The sequence below is a fragment of the Macrobrachium nipponense genome, chromosome 21 (genome assembly GCF_015104395.2).
Source record: "Macrobrachium nipponense isolate FS-2020 chromosome 21, ASM1510439v2, whole genome shotgun sequence".
Taxonomy (NCBI): Eukaryota; Metazoa; Arthropoda; class Malacostraca; order Decapoda; family Palaemonidae; genus Macrobrachium; species Macrobrachium nipponense.
This window is the reverse complement of record NC_087212.1, coordinates 41,706,999-41,727,200: the sequence shown is the minus strand read 5'-3', so window position 1 is coordinate 41,727,200 and position 20,202 is coordinate 41,706,999. Positions and strand designations below refer to the sequence as shown.

Below are 20,202 nucleotides of genomic sequence, written 5' to 3'. Positions count from 1 at the left end.
TCGGCTGCTTCAAAAGGAAAAGTGGCAGCGTTTCGGGAAATCAGATGGCGAGAGAGATTACCCCGGAGAAAAATGGAACCTCAAATCTATGTCGTCTGCGCTGGTGATGTTTTTTTTTTTCTCCGTTCTTTTAGCTTCAGAATAAAACGACATTCATGAAATGATTATGATTATTCAATCTCTCCTTTGGCTTTTCAGGCTTTTATTTGTGGCGTTGCCATTCCCATCGGACTCCTAAAGTCTATTACTAGAAGTCACTGGATCTTGTACCGTTCCAGCATCCTTATGGACGATAGTAATTGGTCTTGTTCCCCCTCGAAAGGTTACGTTTTGAACAAACCTTTTTCTCTGGGATACATGAAATGACTATGAAAGATTATCGGGAAACTCAAGACTTGGAACTGATAATGAAGTTGAGGATAATACTCAATCGTTCATCGTTGAAGAGACCAATTTTGCCGTCGCACTACAAGAGTGACGCCAATATTTTCGCTAACATTGCGGCGATTGTGGAAGGTTGTACATTGATTACAACCTTGCTTGTTAAATAAGTCATATATATAATACATATATAAGACTTAATATTTAACAAGCAAGGTTGTAATCGATGAACAACCTTCCACAGTCGCCGCAATGTTAGCGAAAATATTGGTGTCACTTTTGTAGTGCGACAAGAAATGTCTCTTCAACAATGAACAATTGATTCTTATCCTCAAATTCATTATCAGTTCCAAGTCCTGAGTTTCCTGATATTCTTGCTATAGTCGTTCCATGTATCCCTGAGAAAGAGCTTTGTTCAAAACGTAACCTTTCGAGGGGGAACAAGACCAATTTCTATTGTCCATAAAGATGCTGGAGCGGTACAAGATCCAGTGACTTCTAGTAGTAGAATTTAGGAGTCCGATGGGAGTGGCAACGTCCCAAATGAAAGCCTGAGAAGCCAAAGGAGAGAGTGAATAAGCATAATCATTTCTTGTATGACGTTTTATTCTGAAGATAAAAGAACGGAGGAGAGAAAAAACAAACACACCAGCGCAGACTGCTTAGATTTGACGCCCATTTTTCTCGGGGTTCATTTCTCTATCCGATTCCCCGAAAAAACGCCGCCAGTTAGGGAATGCTTTAGAGCATTTGAATGAATATTCAACAGGAATCACGCTACAGCACATTGCATAATGTTTCAAGTAAAGTATTCCGTATGTGCAAGAATAAAAGATTTCTTTCTGAACGTGTGACTCATTATGGGTACCTCATCTCTTTCGGCCACGTGATATTGCTGATTATACGCGTAATTGTGAAAGTTTTTTTTTTTTTTTTTTTTTTTTTTTTTGCGCTCGTTACAAAGGGGAGATTCTCCTCCATCCCAGAAAATATTTCAACTGTAAAAGGTAGAATTATTGTTTTATTCCGAAGTGCGTTTTGTACACCTTGGCATACTTTCCTGACGAGCTGGTGTTCCTTTAGTTTATTGGAAAAGTTCCTTTAGTTTACTAAAAAGTTTATTTAGTTTATTGGAAATTTTCTTTAGTTCATTGAAAAGTTCCTTTAGTTTATTGGAAAGACTCTTTAGTTTATTGAATAGCTATTTTAGTTTATTGAAAAGCTCCTTTAGCTTATTGAAAAGTGCCTTTAGATTACTGAAAAATTCCTTTAGTTTATTGGAAAGTTCCTTTAGTTTATTGGAAAACATTTCCCTTCCGTCAGTACGCCTTCAGGAAAAATGTGCATGTCAATAACCATTGCATGTTTGCACCAGTAAATCGCTCCTTTTAGGTGGCGCTTACGTGGGTGTATTAACTGAATTATGACGAAATTGCAGATCTGCTTCAATTTACGATGGTTTAGCCTGTCCGACATTCGTCTTGAAAGATTTTGCCGCCCTTCTCCGTCAATCGTCATTTTTCTCTTACATATATATCTACGTATATATATATATATATATATATATATATATATATATATATATATATATATATATAACTTAAGTTATCAATAAACCCTTAGTTGTCAAAATTACTCGTATACCTGATCAATTAGTAAATCAAGTTATTTGACATTAACCTGTAGAGTGTAACAGTCACGTTTATATTACTTTAGATGCAAGTAAATATTCTCTTCATAACAGGTATTATTAAAATCATTTGATCACCGTTCGAGAGGTAGGTGGTTTATATCCACGTAAAACAAATAGATTAACAGATTTAGCTATATTCCTGGGAAAAATATATAGACACTTCAAAATAATACCTGCAGTGGTCTCTGATTTCAAACAAAGATATGCTGACTACACTTCTACACATGTTGCCTGATACATAATGCTTGTATGCACTTGCACATAACCGTAAAAAAATTATTTTTCTTTTGTTACAACGTAACATTTAAGCTTTCTAGAATATAAGGTTCTCTTGAATTGCCACCCTCGCAGCCCAAACAAACACTTTGGGCGCAAGAATCTACAGAAATACATGATATTGAGGTTACAACAGTTTGTACTTGGCAGGTCAGTGTTCCTTTTAACCTTTCGTCAGGCGTAATGCTAAAAGCTTTGAACTGCTTGTAGTCGATACAAATGTAATAATGATAATAATTCATTGCTTTTATTGCACTCAGCGAGGTTACCAGTCCACGAAATATCTTGCAAACAAGGGTCAAGACATATTTCTTGATTTTCGTGCTGTTGAGTAAAAACTACTTCCGTGTAAGTTCATTTTTTGTGAAAGGAAGAAAAATATTTCAGAAACGTACAGGCACTTCCTTAAAAACTGGTAGTGAGAAAAACAAACAAAAAATAAATGAAATAATTATTGTTGACCATTGCAGACCCACAGGCGATAGTATTACATATTTTCTTGTATATATTTATTCATAATTCATGAACCTGCGACATAATGTGCTAATAGAGAGATAGTTTTATGTTGCAAGACTGGGAGTTTCTTTTCCCTGAAGAATAACAAAGTATGACTTTGTTAAAAGAAGTTCAAAGATAAAGCTCTTAAAAACTCGGATCTACGACACTTTCTTGGGTTAATCTTTTTATGGGTCTCGAGAGACGAGAACTTTGGGTAGTTTTAAGTAAAGTACAGTATTCAAGGACTCTTATTTATAAACTTCAAGAGACAACTATGGGATATTAATAACGTATCTGCTCTTAAACTCTTCGTAGCTCAGTACTAATACACAATATTTGAAGACGTTGAATGTAAAGAAAGAATGATCATGTGCAGATGGTTTCAAGAATTTCGGTGGGCATCACAAACTAGGGAGACAATTGGCAGATAATGGTGTTATTACTTATCGTTACTTAATCAACATGACTGTGCTCTATGGTAAATATGGTATTGTTTCACGTATTTACATTCTTGGCCACTTTGATTCACAAGCAGCTTTGCCAAGTTTGTCTTTTGCCAGCCAAAGGGAGATACCTATTCATGAAGTGTTTTTACTTGTCTTTAGCTTGCACTGACTTGTACCCAAATTCCCGGTCCTTTCCTCATTTCAGAAAACTGTTTCAAGTAGCATTTGTTATCCTGTTTTTCCTCCGCATTTCAGAAAATCCTGAAATAAGCAGCAGACAGGCTAGATCGGTCAGTGAGCCGCAGTACCCGGTACTGGGTCGCCTCAGTCAGGATGGGTCGCAGCTGAAGCAGTGGGATCTGCCGCATCTGATGGACGAGGAAGACTACCCCGCCACCTACGTAAAAAGCCGCCCAGACGTCCACCGCGCCCACCACCTCATGGAAATTCCAGCCCGCCCACGCCCAGAGAACAGCCACACACACCGGAGGACCCTTGACTACCCGCTGACCAAACGGAACGAAGAGACCAACATTCCTACCATGGGCCTCGGTAAGAGGTCATCCCCTTACGACCCGTATGTTAGTGTAGGTTAGTGACGTCATCAGTGGGAGGCACTAGGATGCCTTGGAGATATTTATTACGGAATGAATTCTAAAACTCTTCCTTTCGAAAACTGAAAGTAGCCGATTCCTTTTACTTTCGAGGCGTATTTCATGTCACTGACTTCCTTTGCACTTTCTTAGAGAACTTCGAGCACTGTTGAAGCACTAGTGTCTGTGTAATACCTTTGCGCACATCTTGCCTCGTACTCGGTCTTCCGAAGTGATGTTTACTTTGTGTATTTTCGTATATAGTTTTGTTGTTGGTATCTGTAGGATTACCGATGTATCTCTTTGCACACCACTTTAAACATCTAAGAAGCAGGGGTAGGGACACACACATATAAACATATATGTGTGTGTGTGTGTGTGTGGTGTGTGTGTGTGTGTGTGTGTGTGTGTGTGTGTGTAAAAATCTGGAAAATAACGGTCTGTTTAATGGGAACAAAACGGACGCAAAAATTCTTTATGTCCATCATCCCTTCCCTACTCTGAATGCATGATATTTAACCAATTATTCCAGTTGCAAATGCCAATCAAAATATGTAATGAATTTTATTTAACTTTAATGCGTTAATTCTTTTATATTTCGTGAATAAATAGATTACAGACCAACGCGATTTGGAGCGAGTGTCACAGTTTTGCCCAAAAATATTTCAGTCTTTACTTCGCTGTTGTGCTTTTTAGTTCACACGTCACTTTAACGAGGTTAAACACTAGACCCTCTCGCATGGATCATCCATGTAGTATCAAATTTACTGTAAAAAAAATAATAAGAAAATAAAATAAAATTCGCCTATCACGCTGCGTAGCCTCTTTCCATTTAAAATTTGGCTGCATCGTAAAAACAAAATGAAATCTCGAAAAAAAAAATGTGTTGTACAGAATATTTTTGCTTACCATCGACACCCGGAACTGTATCATTCCAGGCTGTCACTTTAATTCGTTGCTCTGAAATAGGATTCCTAAATCCTTAAACACAGTTGTAATATATATATATATATATATATATATATATATATATATACATATATATATACATTAAACGAGAGAGAGAGAGAGATATATAGGGTTAATTTAATTGAGTAAACCACGTGGGCGACATATTTACCGTCACAGTATGTTTTAAGAATGAAGGTCAGTTGATTCCTTAATTTAATCAAATCCTGAGGTCACGCTGGCCTCCTTTATGGTGATGAACATCTTGACGATGTGACTTCATCACACTTAACACGCCCCCCCCCCCACCCCCCTCCCAAACAACCTCAACCTCTAGCACGTTGTGGGGATCCTTAATTTAGAATTTTTTAATTATGCCTCGCGAAAAAAGAATAATTTATAAATATATTTACATGGTAACATTACATGCATACACACACACACACACACACACACACACATATATATATATATATATATATATATATTATATTATATATATATATCATATATACATATATACATATATATGTATAATATATATATATATATATAATATATATATATATATATATTATATATATGTATATATATATATATATATATATATATATATATAATCATCCGTTTCGTCTTACAATACCTCTCTAGTCTTCAGCATACCTATTTTTACATGATCACTCATTGTGTCGAGATTCCGTGTTTACAAAAAAAAAAAAAAAAAAAAAAAAAAAAAAAAAAAAACATTGGACGCAGAGCATTCCTTTCAGTTCCGTAAGAAACGGGGTCGGGAGGAGGGAGGGGGGGCGGGGGCTGGCAGCGTAGCCGACTCAGTGTCTGACATCAGGTGACAGGGATCCTCCTGTCGGCTATTTTCCAAACGGCTCCGCTACGCAGCCGTCCGTCTGTCTACACGCTACGCAACTCCTGGAGCCGCCATGTTTCCCAGATGAGGAGAAAATAGATATCCCAGCCTTGAAAGTCTGACGAAGGGATTACTGGAGGAAGTCATGTCAAAGCTAGAATTTGTTTTTGGGACTTTTAAAGGAAGGAGGAATAGGATTCGTGTCGTAGCTTGATTGGCAGTTATGTCGGAAACTGGATCTGGTAAATGGAATGTCAACATATGGTCCTGTGTGAGTCAATGGGGAGAATGCCTGTTGGACTTACACATGACATATATCTATTTCTGGGCCAGATGCACCATAGATATTTAATGGACTTGTAGTCTAACATTAATGTTTAATGGATTTGGTCCTTGTGGTCAGCCTTTAATGTTTAATGGATTTGGTCCATAAACTTGTGGTCCACCAATAATGTTTAATGGATTTGGTCCATAAACTTGTGGTCAGCCATTAATGTTTAATGGATTTGGTCCATAAACTTGTGGTCCACTATTAATGTTTAATGGATTTGGTCCATAAACTTGTGGTCAGCCATTAATGTTTAATGGATTTGGTCCTTGTGGTCAGCCTTTAATGTTTAATGGATTTGGTCCATAAACTTGTGGTCCACCATCAATGTTTAATGGATTTGGTCCATAAACTTGTGGTCAGCCATTAATGTTTAAAGGATTTGGTCCATAAACTTGTGGTCCACCATTAATGTTTAATGGATTTGGTCCATAAACTTGTGGTCAGCCATTAATGTTTAATGGATTTGGTCCATAAACTTGTGGTTTATCTTTAATATTTAATGGATCTGTCCGTGAACGTGTGGTCCACCATAATTCTTTAATGGATTGTTCCAAAAATGTGTGATCCACCATTAATATATAAAGGATTGGTCCATAGACCTGTGGTCCACCTTTAACATTTAAATAGATTTGTCCATACACTTGTGATCCACCATTAATGTTTATGGATTGGTCCATAAATGTGTGGTGCACCATTGATATTTAATGGGTTGGTCCATAAACCTTTGGTCAGCTATTAATATTTAATGGATTGGTTCATAAGCCTGTAGTCTGCCATTACTATGTAATGGATTTGTCCATAAACTTGTGGTTCATCCTTAATATTATTTATTGGGTTGCTCCATAAATTTGTGGTCCACCATCAAAATTTCATGGGTTGGTCCATTCACTTGTGGTCTACTATTGATATTTAATGGATCGGTCCATAAGCCTGTGGTTCAGCTCCCCCAGAACTTTCGAAAACACTCCATGCCATGGACATTCCCGAGAAATTTCAAAAGAATAACAGGATTTTCCTTAAAAAAAAGATCTAAAAAAAAATCGTCGTGAAACTCCGTGAAACAGAAATCCTACGCATTTTCTTCGAATTCAGGAGCCACAAAGTCTGCTCAGAACCATAGGCTTATATTCTTGGTGGAATTGATTTCTCTAAATATTCATACTGTGACCGTAACACCATTCTAGTAAAGCCCGAGTATCATTTAATTGTCATCATATTATAATAGTTGTAACCCACTTGCATTGTATTCCCAATATCGAAACACTGAACCTATAGTGGTATTAATATCATTTGAAACATTTTCCAAGAATGTTTACCTAAAGACAAGTAGTACTTGTGAAGTGCTCCTTCTTCATAGAGATGAGGAGAGAGAGAAATGTGTTAACTGCAGAAAATATTTCCGTGTAACTCCGTTTGATATTGATGTAAAAAAATGAGATAAGGAAATTCAGGTCATGCTTGGATAGGTGGGCGTTGCCCAAAATATCAGATTATGTTAGTGGCCATACCTTTTATCATTACCTTAAAGTTGAAAATGGCAGGAATTAAACCAGAAAAGAAGTATAGCTTTCCCTTATAACTTCGTTCTTTTCATTAATCGATAATTATTATTAAAACTCGAAAGTTCCTCAGCAAATACAAATACATTATCCAACAATTACGTGGAAACAATGATGTGCGATTTATAATGCTTATCGCTTTCCGAGAAAACAAATATTAAAATATTAGAATGCCGACTAATATCTTCGGTTGCATTGGCAATACATATGTTAACAGGTACTCTTTTATCTTGTTAGCTTCGTAACTTGAAAGTCATTTGTTGAGTATTACTGCTAACGTATGTCAAAAAATAACTTTAAAAAAAATCTCTCTCTCTCTCTCTCTCTCTCTCTCTCTCTCTCTCTCTCTCTCTCTCTCTCTCTCTCTCTCTCTCTCTCGGCAGGTTTATATATATATATATATATATATATATATATATATATATATATATACATATATATATGTATATATATATATTGTGCGTATGTATATATATGCACGCTCGCGCGCGGGTGTTTATGAGGGTGTTGCTCCCGTGCGTATAGTAAGTATGTCAGTGTGCGCTTACAGGATTGCTGGCATGCGTGCACTTGGTTTGGTTTTGGGAATGTAGGAGTAAGTTGAATATATGGCGGAGTTTTTAATTTTATGGTGAACAAAAAAAGTTGTTTTTGCCTGATTAGAAAACGGATTATACATGAATTTTACTAACACACGTGTGTGTATATGTGTATGTATACTATATATATATCTATATGTATATATTATATTATATTATATATATTATCTATATTATATATATATATATATATATATATATATATATACACAGAGAAATGCATATAAAACTATGGCTAGCTGAGTAAGATAAAAGAAAATCAAATCAATTGTTTTCAACCTGCTGTTGATATAGATGCAGTAAGTTACGGCATGCACTCATGACATGTTGAATGAACCGTAAGCTTAGTCTAGTGCGATCTCTAATGCTGTACGGACATGAATTATGACAGTGCAGCATGATCATCAAGATTTTGGCGATTTGAGAAGAAAGCTTTTTTAAAGGAATATTTGGTGGCAGGATGTTTACAATAATACCGTAAGGGAATTATGGAAGTTCTATATGCAGGTGAGATCTTGATGAAAAGATGGAGACGGCTTACACATGTCCTCCGCAAGACTTCAGGGAGATTTATAGAAGATAAAGGATATGAAATACGTGTGGCGGGATTTCATAGGCACCTTTGCATCACGCTTTACATGAGATTAAGAAATTTTTAAAATTATGCAAATAGATGATCAACACGGCTGCCCACCACAAACGAGATCAACGAAGCTCATCTCCTAAACCTGCATTCCTACGAACCCTGCAAAGAAGCGTCAGTGAGTGTAAGCAGAAATAATCTCAAACGTGAAGAACCAGTTTCCACGGAGCGAAGTCTCCGCATGGCGCATCCAACAGGTCATTCTCTCCTCGTCGATCATTCCCACTTGGTAATCCGAGTAATAAGTTTGCCTCGCGGCTTAAGCACCCCCCGAAAACACTGGAATGACCGACGCCACCCCAAGGGAAGTTTGTTCATTGAGCTTATGCTACTTCTCGTTTCCAGTCTGGATCGATACGACCTAGAGACTGCATTACTGAATCGTTATGGAGGGCGTTTTCAATGCTCGAAACTGATTGGTGAAAGTTTGGGTGGTGACTCGAAAGTGTTGTTGAAACTGATTGTATCGCAGGTAAGGGATCTTCGAATAACCATAAGTAAAGTATAATTATTATTGTAGTAACTAAAACACGATGTTTGTAGTATCTGTATGGAAATCGCTTGATCTCTGTTTATATTTTTTTTCGCACTCCCAGTAGTCAAATTGGATACTTTAGATTCATTACATCTATGAATAATTTTTATTTTTTAACAATTTGTTCATTGACACTACGCGAGTTTTTATAACTTCATGTTACTATTAATTAGGAATGACTTCAGAAGTATACAGTAATTAGGATACAGTTTATTCACAAACCTTGACGTCACCGAATCTAAAGCTGGCTTTCCGTACCGGAGATCTGTAAATGTTGTAACCCTGTGAGTTGGCAAATCAATAGCTTTGGGAACTGAGTTTAGAAAAATCAGCTTTCTTTTAGGCCAAGAGTCTGGAAATTCAGTTGGCTTTTCTTCGTGGTTCCTGAAAACTCGGTAAACTAGGACTCGGGAAACAAAAGTCTTAGATATAGTGTAATTCAAAATTAAGTCAGTTTTGTGTCTTGGTTCCAAGAGAAACATTTGATGTATTTGTTAATAGTGATTATTAACAAGGGGTGCGAAGATGCGTACGAATAATTAAAGCAAAATATATTTTTATATACGCATGTTATTTTTTTCTGCAAAGAAATAAGTATAGAAAATAAATTAGCGATTATTATTATTATTATTATTATTATTATTATTATTATTATTATTATTATTATTATTATTATTATTATTTCGGAAGGAGACCCTCTCGTAGACATGTTTTGTTAAAAATGATTGCTGCTTCAGCACTATTAATCTTGTAGAGTCTTCTCTATTTTTCTGATGACGGCTTTCTCGTTGTTGCTTATACTGGCGAGCAACGCACCAAAGGGCATGGTAAAATTCGGTTGAGTCTTTTGGTTTATTATTGCTTATACAATTTTTTATTTCTCTCTCTCTCTCTCTCTCTCTCTCTCTCTCTCTCTCTCTCTCTCTCTCTCCCCAACGCGACGTTTCCTCCTGATCCACAGGACATTATCAAGCGATGACTGCTAAGGGACTGAATTCGAGAGGTTGTTTTGTTGTTTAAGATTAAGCTGGCTTTATGCCAGCACGGGCTCTTGCTCAAGAGCAGCCCGTAGATTCGAGTGGTTGTTGTTGTTGTTTTTGATTAAGCTGACCTTGTGTCAGCGCGGGCTCTTGCTCACAGAGCAGCCCGTAAAATTTGAGTGGCGAGTCCTTCTTAAATCGTGCTGTTGCGGGTTCTCGAGTACGGTATAGAGAACCTCTCTGGCAGGTCGAGTTTTCATTGGTTCCTGGGAAGGTGAGCGTTTACGAGTCTTGCAGACCTTCTCAGGCGGGGGTTATCACTGGGAGCCTCTTGATTGGCTTCTACCTGAATGACGTCACCCCTGGTATTATTCTGATAATGTGCTTCATGTCCGGTGTTTGTTACATGCGCTCTGGTACTTCCGTTGAGGTTGGGGGGGGGGGGGGGGCGCGGGGGGGGTCCGGTCCTCCTCACACACGTCGGTATCAGGAACGCTTCTTGAGTGGTATTAAGGGGAGGCTTTTGCTCGAGTATAAGCAGCGCTTCGGAGGCGCAGACGTCGCGGGTCAGGGGCTCTCCCGATGATTTTGACATTCCTGATGATGTCGTCTCTTGTGATGTCTTGCTGGTGTACTGCAAGGGCGTGCTGCCTAATGGCACCCTCCTTTTAGACAGGTGCATCGTCGTCATGCCGATGTAAATCCCAGGGCATCCTTGAGCGGGGCATACGTATCGGTAGACAACGTTGGACTGCTTTAGGGAGTCTCCTACGGGCGGGAAGGGGTTGTTCTGCATCAGGAGATCCTTCGTACGCCGATTCTTATAGTAAATAATAAGGGGCACTCTCTTCCCTTCCTCCATAGGGCGGACGTGTTCCTGTATTATTTTCTTCGTGGCTGCTTCGTCCTCCTTGTATTGGTGGTGCATGAAGGCTTTGTAGAAAAGTTTTATATCCTCCGGGGGTGGGATGTTCCTTCTCTCTTCCTCCGTCATGTACCACTTGTCAAGGGCGGCTCGTGTTTCTCGGTTTACGAGTTTATTTGAGTACCCATTATTAATCAGCATCTGGGATGCTCGGTCGAGTTCGAGGTGCGTGTCCTGCCACGTCGAACAGTGTGAGAGGGCCCTCTTGACGAAGGCCCTGACGGTGGTGGTCTTGAACCGTGCAGGACACTCGCTATCTCCATTTAGACAAAGTCCAAGGTTCGTAGCCTTGGTGTAGACTGTTGTCGCTAGCTTCTGATTCGTCTTCGGGACAAGGACGTCGAGGAAGGGAATTGTGTAAGCAAGAATTGTATAAGCAATAATAAACCAAATGACTCAACCGAATTTTACCATACCCTTTGGTGCGTTGCTCGCCAGTATAAGCAACAACGAGAAAGCCGTCATCAAAAAATAGAGAAGACTCTCTACAAGATTAAGTACTGAAGCAGCAATCACTTTTAACAAAACATATTATTATTATTATTATTATTATTATTATTATTATTATTATTATTATTATTATTATTATTATTATTATTATTATTATTGCTACAGCAGTGCTCTGAGCTATAGAATCTATAGTTTTTTTTCAGCAATTCAGACGGTGCGAGAACTGACTGCTGATTCGAAAAGGGTGCGTACACTGAAAAAGGTTAAGGACCACGGCGTTAGAGTATCCATTTATGTATCTGCAGTTAGGTCCTTTGGTGTAGAAAAAATAAATCGATATTCAGCTTCAGGTACTGGAAAATGATTAGGTTTCTGGATCTTGAGGCAGAAAAAATCTGTTGAATTTAGCTTTTGGATGTAGATGATCAGTAGACACTGGCCTTTCTTGTTGACAGGATTCAATAAACGTTTCATCATCTGTGCTGGAAAACAGGAAGGTTTCGGATCTTAAGTACTGGGAAAGGGCGGCTACTTCAGTGTCTTTTGGGCGTTGTTAAGTAGGTCCACTGACCTGGTAACAAAATTCGGCTCTGCTTTTGGAGGATGGTGGTAAATTTCTCAACAGAAACTAGACTATTTCGGTTTTCCAGTTCTGTAGGTAATACTCGGAATCTTTTTTTTTTTTTTTTTTTTTTCATCACAAATTTTTTCCCCGGTTTCGTGACTATAGAGGGAGTGACTTTTGCCATTAATATTCCATCATCCTAGGCACGTAAATTTTATAAAAACTAATTGGCATGAAGTCCCAATGGCACTGAAAATAATATAATAAAAATGAGCTTATCATAAAAGAGACAGTATACCAAACATTAAAATCCCGATCCACTTGAATTGTAGCAGAGGTTTGTTATGCCAGTGGTTTTAGGCGAAAAGATTCCATGAAATCTGGATAATTTAGTTACATAATGTATATTTTTGAAACTCCTGACCCAGTTTGATTAATATAACTAGATTGTAGAAACGTAACTCAACGTACTCTTGGCGTATTTTTATTATGTGTGTAAGAGAGAAGCGCAGTTCAGAAAATCTTTCTTTCGTGTCCGTAGATAATTAAGGAGTAACTGGATCATAAAAAATAGTATTTTTTATTATTATTTCGAACTAGAGAAGAGAGATGTGCTCGAGAAAGTTTTGGTCTGAATTACGTACAAACGGTAAAAAAATGTTCAGGAATTGTTTTATAATACCAAGAAATGTAGTTTGGGGGGAAATTTACTCAACCCCCCTTTTTTCTAGTACCTAGTACCTAATATCCGAAGGCTAGTTATTTTTCAACATTGAGCATCAAATGTTGATTGAGTCTGACAGCAAGAAACGCAATGACTACTAATCTTCCACATCCAAAAGTCAAATTCATTTCATTCTTTTGAGCCGTAACATTCAGGAACATAATGACCAAGTATCCAGAGCCAAATCTCTGTTGCATTTTCCGATAAAAAATTCATTACATGATTATCTGGGCCAGAGGACACCGTAACTACTAACTTTACAGGACTCTCTTCATGAGTGAAAATCTCCTTCATAATTTGTCATCTAGTTTTTGTTGCTTTGTAGAAAAGAGATCTTGACATCATATCCCCTAAGCGAGGCACTTTTTTTATTTTATTTTATTTTATTTTATTATATTTTTATTTGTCTCCTTCAGGGTTGTCAAAGACATTGTGTTACTGAAACTAAATTAATTCAAAGCTTTGAATTTATTGCTTAAATTTGGTATGAGTTCTTTATAAATAATTTTGTTGTCTTCGTGGTTTGTTTTAATTTTCTTCTGTTTGGATGGTGTAATCATAGTAATGGTATAATATGTTTTGATTACCTCATTTGCATTTAGTACGCTTGGCGCCAGGGGCAATAATTGCTCATGGTTTAGAAAGGAATGCAATATCACGTGTATGAGGCATTTTCCAAAAATAACCCCCCCCCCCCCCCCCCCCCCACTCCTCGAGATATAAGCAGTAAGATATTGAAGCCATTACAGCGTAGAATTTTTTCTTCGTTGAAAACCAAATATATTACTCGCAGTCACGGGAGCTAAAATAAAATATTCTTTCAATAACTTCATTTAATTAAAGGTGAAAGTTTGGCTGATGTTAGACAAATATATTCCGGTAAAAATCTTGACCATACAGATTAAAATGAGCTCCCTGGTCATGACATTTTGTAATTGATTTAGATCGACCGGTTAAAAATCCCCTCGTCATTGTGTAATTGCGCAATGCTGGAATACTGGAAAATGTGCCAAGGTTCAGTGAATCATCATCTGTCGTGTAGCCACATCACGTGATGGACGACCTTGTATGACACTATATTTACGATCAATTAGATTTGCTCGTCTTTCGCGTGATGGTCTACCATCAGTACAATGAATGCGTTGTCTCTACTTAAACGGTTCAGTCCATGCTCTCCTTTTATTTTTTTTTTTCCCCCGTTTTAGCGGGGAAGTCCTTGGAAATGAATGATCTCTTGAAACGGTCGTGATTCGGGAGAACTGCGAGTAAGTTCAGGGTTGTCATTTTTTTTCTCTCTTTTTGCGAAATTGTTGTCAGTTCCACGTAATTGTCTATTTTTAGTCCGCGTAGAATCCCATTCTAAGAAACGCTCGTGATTTCTGAGAATGAAATCGCCGTTTGGTCTTTTTCCTTTCTTTTTGCCTCTCTATGGTTTCACCGAATTGGAGAAAGTTCGACTGGGCCATGAGTGATTTCAAAATTTATATCTTTAACCCTGTTTCATAACTGTGAACGGAAATAGTGCAAGGATCTAAGTGTGAAACTGGTATAAAACCCCGTAGGTGCCTTAAGAAGTAATAGTTCGAGAGGTTGAACAGCCAGAATACATATACTATGTGAGGTGCACTGACGACGCTACCCCTACTACGGGCTAATGAAAAGTTATGCATTTCTGAATTCTAGAGTAGCAATTAACATAATTATTCTGTTGAAATTTGCTGTTACATATGTGTACGTTAAACCATAATTTCAAACAATTATCTCGAAATGCATATTAGGAAATAGATAATGACGTCATTACATTAGAGTACGTTACATTTCTGTGCCTACATACTTTAAGAACGCCGTTTGTTTTTAAAAAAAATAACATCGCGGAGTGAGTTGTTGATATTCCAGTCTTCGTAACAGCTCTAGATTATTCGTCTAAACTCAAGGCGTAGAAAGGCTGTGATAAGTTTTGTTCACCCCATATATATATATATATATATATATATATATATATATATATATATATATATATATATATATATATATATATATATATAATATATATATTATATATATATATATATAATTTAAGACGATCGTTAATGCATGCAAGATAGTGGGACAGTGTATGTAGATGAATGGCGTGCTGCTGATGACCTTTCCATGAATATGAAGTTCTGCAAAAGTTTTCTACGCAATGCTCATCACTGATTTGCGTTAACTGAAGGATAAACATGGCAGTGACTAGTATTATTTTTTAATGGAGCAAACTACTACTTGCATTTATTAGGAACGTGAAACAGTCAACCCGTTTTAAGTATAGGGAACTCCATTTTGCTAAGTCATAATATGGATAAATCTCTAAAATATAATATCCAAAGAATGTCGCTAAACGCCAATCCATATGTTCCGTTATCACGCAATAAACCTATTCGTTTTTATCAGGAAATGAAATTGGAATAAATTTTAGGTTGATCGTCGTCTGCTCTTCATTTCTCGGTGGAGATCCTCTGATGTTGAAGTCCCTGGGACACTTTTTCGTGTTACTTTTGGTGCATTGCCTGATCTGCAGCTTTGGAATTTTGACTCCGAGGGAGTACGGATGAGTGTGTATCCACTCTAACAGTGAAAGTTGTCACAAACACACACATTGGAAACTTATCCCAAAGACATTTCAAACTCTGAAAAAATGCTTCATCACATAGTACATCCAACGCAGGTTGAATATAAGTCAGTGACAGCTTATAGACATCCATCACGGGTAAAAAACAAGTCAGTGGCATCTGATAGGCATCCAACACAGAGTGACAACAAGTCAGTGATATCTCATAGACTTCCAACACAGATTGAAAGCAAGCCAGTGACATCTTATAGACATCTAACATAGGTTGAAAATGAGTCAACATCATCACATCGACATCCAACATAAGTTGCAAACAAGTCAACAACAGGGAATGGACATCCACCACAGGTTGAAAACGAGTCACTAATATCACATTATCACATAGACATCCAACGCAGGTTGAGAATTAGCAAAAAACAAAAAAAAATCATTGCAAAACTTCCAACGCAAGTTAAAAACGAGTCAGCAGTTTCACATAGAAATCCCACAGGTTGAAAACAAGTCAACCTGTAGGTAGTCCTAAACAGCTCCATACGATTATCCAGCCTTTGCCAGAGATTCATTTTCCACATAGGGTCGTTGACTTGTTTTCAACCAGTTTGTGTTATGTATGCAGTGAGTGGCCGTTGTAAGCTAATTTAGCTGTTGTGTGGGCGCACCCTAAGAAAAACTACTTGAAATAACCTTGATTGTTTTTGTCCAGTTACCCCACTGCTAAGTGCAGGTATAGAAAAAAAAGCGAAATTTACTTTTGATCAGGTAACTACAGAAAAAAAAAATTAAGACGCTTTTCGTCCACCGTTGTCACGCTGTACTGAAAAGTGTCCCAGTCTTTCAAAATCCTCTAAAAATAACCTTACGTGACCCGGTGGTATATCTTATTTTTTCATTCAGTTGCCCATTTCCAAAGTGCTTTCACAATCTTCTGGAAACAAACCTTACGTGACCGTAATCTCTTTCAGGAGTACTGTCAGACATGCGCAAATTCTTCAACGACCTTCGCGTCAATCTGGACAGCGTAGAGGAGGCAGCGGGGATGAGCCAAGAGCAGGGCGGTTTCAAAAATGGTGCCATAGACCCATCAGACTTCCTGAGCTTCCTCTCGAAGCATGGAGGTGGGTAATAAGAACATTTAGCGTGAAACCGTTTCGTTTCATGGTATGGCTGGCAAAGATAACAAAATGCCCAGGACTTTTCCTTTACACTAAACTTACACAGAAGAAACAAACTTAATTTCTAAGAGTAATCCGATGTTAATGAAAGTTTTCATTTTCAGCATCGTGCAATTTGGTCAGTTAGCACAACCGGATGATTACGTCCGTTTGGCTTGAAGAAATATATATATTATATCATATATTATATTAAATAATATATAATATAATATATATAATTATATATCATATATAATATATAATATATATATATACTATATATATCATGTATATATATATAATATTAATATTATTAATATTATATAAGAATATGGTATGTATGTAATGTATGTATGTATGTATGATGTATGTATTTATGTATGTGATAGTCTATATAATAATATCTATATATATATATATATATATATATAGTCTCTATGTTATATAATTAATATATATATATAGATATATATATATATATATATATGTATAATATATATATATATATATATATCTATATATATATATGTGTATGTATGTAGTATGTATGTAGTATGTCTGTATGTATGTATTTGTATGATATATATATATATATATATATATATATATATTATCTATATATCTATATATATATATATACATACATAATTCGAAAGTTTTTTTTTAAGACTAGCAGTTACTTTACATATTTACAAGACTGTCCAGAGCCTTATGAAGTGGTCTGACTTTCGTCATGTCATGGATCGGGTTGAATGTTTGATTAAATAGTGAAAAGAAAATAGTATCCTCTCGACTTCGGTTTTCTGGCAACTGTAGCTCAGCATCTTAAGATAGGCTGTATGATAAATACTATTTTGTTGATATGTCTTGACTTGTCGCACATGTTTCCTGATCTTGCCGTACTTCAAAAAAAAGGCATGAACTTGTTTCCTGGAAATAATCTTTCTGTCTTCAATTTCATTTCAATGGGGGGGGGGGAGTTTCTTCATGCTGGAAATATTAAGGAAAACTCAAGCTCTAATGTTTCTTAACGTAACTGAAGGGTAGTGAAATAAAATCACAGAAAGTATGTCTTGTGTGTTACCGAATTTGAGTTTTGAAGTGTAAATTGTGAATTGAAATTTTAAAGAAAGTACTATTTGTCTAAAAACCGACATATCTTTCTGCTTCCAGCCCGAAGCAGCGAGACGACAAGTGCCGAATCTGGTTTACCGCGAAATCCCACCCACATACGACGCCTCATGTTCGGTTACAACCACGACGACCAACCCTACATCCACTCCGGTCTGGGGAAATAGACTCAGCTCTGAGTTGGCCTCCAGTCTCAGAAGACCTCTTTGCACTCTGACCCGTATTAGGAGAAAACGAGGGGGAAACAGTGTCACTCAAGATATTTAATAAAAACTTAGGGTCATTCACCTTAAATAATATATATATATATTATAATATATATTAATTATATACATATATAATACATTACATATAATATATATATATATATCTATATATATATATATATATATATTAATATATTATAATATATATAACTTATACGTTGTGTCTGGATCTTTGCAAATCTTATACATAATGTCTGAAGATACTTGAAATTGGAAATAATCAGGAATGTCGAACGTGAACAAGGAATTTGGAATCTGCATTCTAACACTAAAACGTCCGAACATTCAACAGTAAGTTAATCGTAATTTCAACTTTGTGCAGAGTTGTTTAGGCACCCTCCTGTATTCTTGTTTCCTGAAACAATTTGTATAATGTATGCAAATTATATATTTATTTACAGTATATGTGCATTTATTAGAGAATGTTTTTTGTGTACAATATTCACGCACTCGAGCTTCACGATTTCAAAGCAGAACCTGAAATTAGATTACAATTTGAATTAATTTCCTTCTTGTAAACTAGACGCAGACATTGGCAATTGCCCTGTGGGTCTTATCTGTAGCTACTCAGCCTTCCTAAAACGAAATACTTAGGTAAATTTAAAGGTAAATACTCGGATAGATTTATGTGAATATCATTGAATAATTCCTCAGAATTTTATTTACCCGAATCCCTTTTTTTGTCTATACAGCTTATCTCAGATTTAGATCTAGGACAGCCTAATAGCTTCCAGGTCGAAACGTCCCATAAAATTATTACGGCAATACTTCATCACTAATATATATATAATTTTTTTTTAAGATATACTGACACGAGTGTGTAGGACAAATTTTTAATGGAGGCAAAGGGTTCTTGAGGCAAAACTTGACATTTTTCGGTGTGAATGTGGAGAGGACTAGCGGATTGTAATTATTAAATCCTTATTTTGAGACTAAAATGGATTTGATTACTACCAAAAATAGCTATAGGTTATAAGCAGGGGTTCCATATTGTGAAATAGTCATTATTGTTTGTATTGAGTTATATTTTGTAGAAATCCGCAAGTTATCTTTTTCTGAAATACCAATACATTGTATTGCTAAGATATTAAAACTGATACTGCAGTACGTGGAATATCCCCATTATGTTAGAATCCATTATTTCTTGAAAAAAAAAAAAAAGACTAACTAAAGAAAAAAACGGCTTCTTTAAATGAACCGTGAACTGCCAGCCAGCAGTGTTAACGATGTTTAGTCTGCAGTTATGTTAAAGAAACCAATTATCAAAGAAATTCTGCAGAGACTTAATCCTCGGCATTCGTATCGGGATTCATCAGCCTAGCCCTCGACATCTAAACAAGTCTTAAGGGAAGGTTGCTCACTTCTGCAAGGCAATCTGGTCCATTACTTATGTTCTATGATTTGGGGGAGTGCATGTATCCATCACTTGCAGAACAGTTTCTTGACTTTTAGAAATAAACAGACTTTTGATCTTATCTAACAAAGTGATAATAAGAAAAAAAGGTAAGTGAATGAATACAGCACATCAAGAGCGTTTCGCTTTAATTTCCCCTAACGTTCTCGCCAGATGTTGCCGAGGTGTTTTCGGCCGCCCAAACGATCAATTGGAAGTTTCAATAAAAGCGGAGAGTGAATACACAAAGGTTCGTAGAACTGTGACGAAGAAACGCAGCCTGCTCTAACGAAAATGTATTGTTATTGGTCATATTGTTATAGATATTTTCAGAAATTTCGCATCAGCCAATTAACCTAAACCTGCGGCAGAAATTGTGTGGCTCTGATTTTTCAAGAAAACTGATTTCATGTACTGCCCATTTCCCACTGTGGTTCGCATACTTTTGGGTCCTTGTCATGCGACCAGTTAGCCTCTGAACTCTGATTTACCTCGAGAAGAGAAGAGTTGTTACTGTTGATAATGCTCTACTGTGTGTGATTTCACGGTATTGTCCATGTGCCTGGACTCAAGTTGTCTTCATAGAACCTTTGAGGTGAAATGAACGAATCATTAACGGAGATATGGTAAGTGTAGTTT

At 36.7% G+C, this 20,202-nt stretch overlaps 1 protein-coding gene across 2 annotated transcripts in view; it reads left to right on the top strand.

Annotated features, from left to right (window-relative positions):
• Positions 1-18,207, top strand: part of LOC135197593 (uncharacterized) — a 100,522-nt gene extending 82,315 nt beyond the window's left edge. The window contains exons 4-6 of one of the 2 annotated variants that reach the window (XM_064224629.1): positions 3,550-3,885; positions 16,585-16,737; positions 17,947-18,207. In XM_064224629.1, coding sequence (XP_064080699.1) covers positions 3,550-3,885; positions 16,585-16,737; positions 17,947-18,071 — 614 coding nt within the window. In that variant the 3' untranslated portion in view covers positions 18,072-18,207. The remainder of the gene's footprint in view (positions 1-3,549; positions 3,886-16,584; positions 16,738-17,946) is intronic. The other variant, XM_064224630.1, reaches the window with a different exon arrangement.
• Positions 18,208-20,202: the final 1,995 nt, after the last annotated feature.